Raw genomic sequence first — 6,250 nt, 5'->3', positions numbered from 1 at the left:
CCAACTGGAGATGATATCGCTGTGACATTCCTGCCAGCGGCCACTATGAAATCCTGCGTAGCCTGTATGCTACAGCACAGGGTCACACAAGTAAACACCACTATTCCCTAGACCAAGAGTGCTTCCATATGGAGGTCAAGAGTGATAACAGTTCTGTAAACCAAACTGATTGCACTAGAATGATATAAAATTATTGCATTAGAAACTGGGTTAATTAAAGTTTAACTGTAGTAAAAAAAAAAAAGTATTTTTGATTCAGCTATTACGTAAACAGGACAGACAAGCTCCCCTAAATAACAACATTTCTAGCAAAAGAACAATGGACTGCTTTAAAAAGGACTTTTCCCAGTTTGCTTCCACACTTCTTTGGCTCCTTTAATGCTTTCTCTTTTCACACACTTCCAGTAACCTTGAATGCCTTGCTGTTGTGGTACCTGTTAATAAAGTTAAAGTATGTTTAGTATTTACGCAAAAAAGACTCTTATTCAGAGACTGTGTAAATATAATACGGAATGCAGGGCTGCTGCTTCCCTAGTTCACTTGCATAATAACAAGTTCTTGGTGGCAGCACTCCTCCCAGATTCGTAAGCAGTAGGGACTATTCAGTTTAAAATATAAATATAACCACTTTCTATTCACTGTCCCTACTCGTGTTTCTACAAGCATTAAAAAGATAGTTGTAGCAATCATCTGTGGTATTTAAAAACAATGATGGGAGCTTGTTACCCTCAAACCTCGATGAATTCGGTTCCTCAGGACTCCAAGAAACTCGCTGTGGCTGAGGCAGTCATCTCCATCCAGATCAAAAATCTTGAAGATGGTGTCCAAAACATTATCTGAGAGCTCCTGTCCTGTTGCCACCTTCACTGCTCTCTTGAACTCAGCTAGTAAAGACATAATATTACATCATAGGTGACTGTGAACTTGCAAAGACATTGGAATGCACATAAATAGCAGGGTTCTGTAAACTTTACGATGTCTCACGGGTATCCTAACTGGAGCATTTGGGATGTGTGAACTAGTAAACTATTAGGAAGCCTCAGTTCATGTGTTCTTGAGCTTGCGTCATCTTTCATAACACTACCTTTATTAATTGTATGATAAACTTTTGAAATGCTCTACTTCTCAAGCAACAGTAAGCGATCATTTTTGCTAGAAATAGCTGCATGCTGAAAACTTACGTTCTTTTGGCTGATACCTGTGCATATGGATGATGTTTGCCTCACTACGGTCTCATAAAAAATACTACCACTTTATCTCAAACCAGTTTCATGCCAATTCATTCTGCTGGAAAACTTCTCCTCAGAGAACAGTATTTTACGATATGCGCCACCTCAACCAGCAACGCCCTCAGCAACTCTGCACAAACACGGACCATCAAATAGTCAATGCGCTGTTTACAGCACATGGCTTTATGTACCTGTAGTGCTGTCTTTTAAAGGAGTAGGGTACCTTCTCTTAAATTATGATTGAAGAGTTTATGAGGATTTATGGCAGAAAAAGCCGTCACACCTCTCTGGAGATCTACCTTACTCTTCAGCTTTTTGGCCTTCTCTCTTTACATGCCATGTGCATTACAGTTATACCTACTCTCCCCACTTTTGGTCTTGTGGTGTAAAGAATTTGAAGTTTTGACTCCAAGAAGATGAGGAACTGCATGGGGTTGCCATAAAACAGCAGACAGTATGAGTGAAATGATTATTGTTTATTGTAGCAAGCACAATCACATCACAACACATGAATTGGATGCATTTTCGAAGGCATTGCGGAAGTGTGAATTTCAAGGAGGGACTGGAGGTTATTAAAGTATAGAAGTATTGTAGATTATTACAGCAAGTTGTCCAACTAAGTCATGAATATAGTAATAACGTGGTTCTGCTTTCATAAACAAGTGCTGTTTATACCCAGCGCTATAAATGTGATTAGTTCCGAAGCTTACTAGAGGAAAGAGCACTCCTGGCTTAGCTCTCATCTTTGCCTCTTTGAACAACTCCTGTATAAATGCAGGTGATTAATTTACAGTTGGTTTAAATATAATTAAGTTGAAAATCCTTTTGTAAAAGGCTATACCACAATTTGAAAAGGACATGAAAAATGGGATGCTTATAGTAAAGTCTTAATGTTGTCTTTAAAAAGATGTTAACTGTTTCAGCTCTTGAAGCTAAATATAAATGCAGAGACGGCACTGCACTTTTTCGAACAGAACATGAAGAAAAGGAGAAAAGATCTTCTAAAATGGTGGAGCATAATAATCTTCAAACCAAGAACGGCCACCTTATCAGAGAGAAAAGATGAGCTGCCATCTTAGAAGAAAAAAAGTCTAGAATAAAAGGAAGGATTAAAAGACTGTCTTATTTTTAGATAAATATTCGTATGTGTGTGAATACACACACGTACACACACGCAAACAGCAAAAGAACTCGGTGAGATTCAGGAAAGGATTAGACAGGTATAGATGTAACATCCGTGAGCGACCTCAGGAGCCGACTGTTTCTGATCACAGCGTGGTTCAGTGCATAAAGAGAGCCACAACTGCCTTGGTTAGGAATGAGTTTTTCCAAGGAAACCTTTCCAGAGTCAACCCCAACTGCTGGCCTCATCATCCTTTGGCACTTAAAAATGGGATACTTAATAGAGAAGTGAGCTGAACTCTGGGATCTCACTTATGACTATTATTTCACCATTAATTCATCCTCTTTCCTCTCCACTCTTTGTATACACCTTGTGCAAATAAAATCTGTCTCCCCCGACAAAGACAGGTCTTGTCAAACCAGACAGAGGAGGCCACAAACCCAGCTGGGAACTGGAGCACGTGATGGGAGAAGAGAAGCTGAGGGAGCTGGGGAGAACTGAAGTGTAAGGGGGGAGAGGCTGTGGAAATGAAACTCTTCCAGAAGGCTGGACTAACTAGTGATGGAAGTCACAAGTTGTAAACCCGCGCAGTTTTGGCCTTCTTCGGTTCAAATGCCATCCAAACATTTCTCTCTCAAGAATACTGAGCTCTCTTCCTGTCTTCTCACATCTCTCTCACCTTTGAGCCCACCAAATATTTATTTCAATGAATGTTAATGTCTCATCAAATTTCCTTAGGAACTTTTTGTGTTGCTATTTTCAAATAACTTATGAGAGCTGTTCTTCAAGTATAACAAGTAAGTAATGACCTCAGGATTATAACAAAAAGCATTTGTATGTTCAAGAAACTTTTGTTGCATTGCTCCTATTTCTACTATATGGGAAGGAAGCAACTTCCCTCCTCCAAATCTTTATTTTAAAAACTACTTTACTACATTGTTTGTTTCTCATAGCCATAATTGTGTAACACTACATGGAGAAGGCAGTATGGAGGAATAAATAAAACACAACATGATGCTACAGACCCTGCAAAAGAAAAGATTTCTATTGTTTCGTTTCCTCAGAAAAGTTTTCTCATAGTTTCACTATCAGGAAAAAGCTTTGTTATCATGAACTGCTACGAAAGTATGTATTGTTTCAATAAATCCTTCCTGATCTAGAACTTAGACTGGACTGAGAGCAGCCCTGAGGAGGACTTGGGGGTGCTGGTTGATGAGAAGCTCACCAGGACCCAGCAATGTGCGCTGGCAGCCCAGAAAGCCAACCGTACCCTGGGCTGCATCCAAAGCAGCGTGGCCAGCAGGTCGAGGGAGGGGATTCTGCCCCTCTGCTCCGCTCTGGTGAGACCCCCCTGCAGTACTGCCTTCAGCTCTGGGGTCCTCAGCACAAGAAGGACATGGACCTGTTGGAGTGAGTCCAGAGGAGGCCACGAAGATGATCCGAGGGCTGGAGCACCTCTGCTGTGAGGACAGGCTGAGAGAGCTGGGGTTGTTCAGCCTGGAGAAGAGAAGGCTCTGGGCAGACCTTAGAGCAGCCTTCCAGTACCTAAAGGGGCCGACAAGAAAGCTGGGGAGGGACTTTTTACTAAGGCCTCTAGTGACAGGACAAGGCAAAAGGGTTTCAAACTGTAAGAGAGTAGATTTAGACTGGACAAAATAAAGAAACTTTTTACGATGAGGGTGGTGGGACACTGGCACAGGTTGTCCAGAGAGGTTGTGGATGCCTGTCCTGGTTCCGGCTGGGATAGAGTTAATTTTCTGCTTAGCAGCTGGCACAGTGTGTTTTGGATTTAGCGGGAGAATAACACTGATACCACACTGATGTTTTAGTTGTTCTCAGTAGCCCTTACCCTCAGTCAAGGACTTCTCGCTGCCAACGAGGAGGTGCACAAGGAGCTGGGAGGAAGCACAGCCAGGACAGCTGACCCAAACTACCCAAAGGGATATTCCATACCATAGTGCGTCATGGTCAGTACAGAAACTGGGGGGAGTTGGCCAGGAGGTGCCAATCGCTGCTCGGGGACTGGGCATCGGTCAGTGGGTGGTGAGCAATTGTGTTGTGCATCACTTGTCTTTTCTTGTTGGTTTTGGTTTTTTGTTATATTCCTTCTCATAATAACAATAAAAACAACAACAATAATAATATTTTTATTACTATTGTTAGTATTATATTTTATTTTACTTTAGGTATTAAACTGTTCTTATCTCAACCCACGAGATTTTACTTCTTTTTCGGTTCCCTTCCCCATCTCACTAGGAGGGGGGAGGAGTGAGCGAGCAGCTGGGGTTAAACCACGACAATGCCCCATCCCTGGGAGTGTTCAAGGCCAGGCTGGATGGGGCTTTGAGCAACCTGGGCTGGTGGGAGGTGTCCCTGCCCATGGCAGGGGGTTGGAACTGGATGAGCTTTAAGGTCCCTTCCAACCAAACCATTCTGTGGTTCTATGGTTTAGTCTGCTGTGAGCGGTCCAGCATATGACAGCATGTTAGAACCTACAAGTTGAAACATTTTGGGAACTATTTGGGAAATTATTATTTTTTCATGAAATAGAATTACTTCAGAATAAAGAGCAGTATACTGTTCTTGGACTTCACAGTGCCACTTTGGGATAACTTACATTAATTTCGTAACAAAAATGTTTGCTTGTTTGTTTTAAAAATACATATGAGAGGTGTGCGGCACTTACCCCGTTTAACAGGACGATTGGCTACAGTAAACATCTGCATAGCGATAGAAAAGTCTTCCAGGTCATTTGTAAACTTGCAAAAAGTCTTGAATTCTTCCAAACTGATATTCTAGAGTATCACAGAATTCAGATGATATATAATGAATAATACATTCAAACTCCGGTAAATCTATTTCATTAAATCTAGTGGGACCTAGTGTTTAGGTGTGATTGCCTACTCATCGTCAATATTCATATTTCTCAGTTGGCAAATTATCCTTGTTTTTATTTGCACAAAATTCACAGCCTGCAGTCATTCCCTTGGAAACTAGTTACATGATTAGATACTCATACTCAAATGAAAACCTGTGCATACAAATGAGGAAGGACAACAAAGCATGCTTTAGGTACCGACCTCTCCTGCCTCAATTCTGTCCTTCACGTTCTGCCAGTAGATTTCATTGTTTTCCTCATCAGTGAAGTACAGTAGCCATTCCGCAAAGTCTTCTTTTCTCATGACGTTCAAACCCTTTGAAAACTTTATGAATTCCATTTCTTGGACTTCTGTTTGCAGATCTTCCATGAATCTAAGTGTAAACAGATATTATCCAACAGTTGATACCCGCATCACTGTATCGCTACGACTACTACCTTGGCTACTACTACTACAGCAGACACTAACTCTTCAGCCCAGATACTATCGCCATCATTGTCGGAAATGCCACTGGTTTCATTTTACGGGTGCGCGCAGGTTGGTTTTCAGGACTGCACTGCAGGAAGGACACCAGCAGAGCGCTCTCCAAGGCTGCACCGGTGGTGGCTGCTGCTAAGAGCATCTACCCATATGCTGGGCAGCTAGTTTTCACCTATTTTAAAATAAAAAGTTCAAAAATGTGCAGGTAATGAGAGAAAATAACTGGTAAGGCGGTATTATACTGAATGAATGAAAAAGGACACGGTTAACTAAAGGCCTGACACATGATTTATGCCATTTCATGTTAATAAGAGGAATGAGAAGGTTGGCAAGTGCCTAGAAAGAGGAGGCCCTAATAATCACAAAGGTGAAAGAAAAGAGGAAACTTGAAATCATCGCTGCAGGAAAAGATGACTAAAAACCTCCAAGACTGTTAACTGCAAAGAGAGGTTTGGCAAATCAGTTCTGCGCTCACTAGAGGATGGATTAGAGAGGATTACAACTGACATGTACGGAGTTCGGAAGAGGGCAGAAAATGA

The 6,250-nt window shown here is 41.6% G+C and overlaps 1 protein-coding gene across 1 annotated transcript in view; it reads right to left on the bottom strand.

Annotated features, from left to right (window-relative positions):
- Nucleotides 1-329: 329 nt before the first annotated feature.
- LOC104157967 (calcium uptake protein 2, mitochondrial-like) overlaps nt 330-6,250 on the bottom strand; it is a gene marked incomplete at its 5' end in the record, with an annotated part of 14,878 nt that continues 8,957 nt past the window's right edge. Inside the window, 4 exons of the mRNA XM_009695517.1 lie at nt 330-434; nt 727-884; nt 5,039-5,147; nt 5,433-5,604. Of these exons, the coding sequence (XP_009693819.1) occupies nt 330-434; nt 727-884; nt 5,039-5,147; nt 5,433-5,604 (544 nt within the window). The remainder of the gene's footprint in view (nt 435-726; nt 885-5,038; nt 5,148-5,432; nt 5,605-6,250) is intronic.

This window comes from Cariama cristata, unplaced genomic scaffold (genome assembly GCF_000690535.1).
Source record: "Cariama cristata isolate BGI_N322 unplaced genomic scaffold, ASM69053v1 scaffold4172, whole genome shotgun sequence".
Lineage (NCBI taxonomy): Eukaryota > Metazoa > Chordata > Aves > Cariamiformes > Cariamidae > Cariama > Cariama cristata.
Note: the sequence above shows the minus strand (reverse complement) of the source record. Positions and strands in the feature narration are given on the sequence as shown.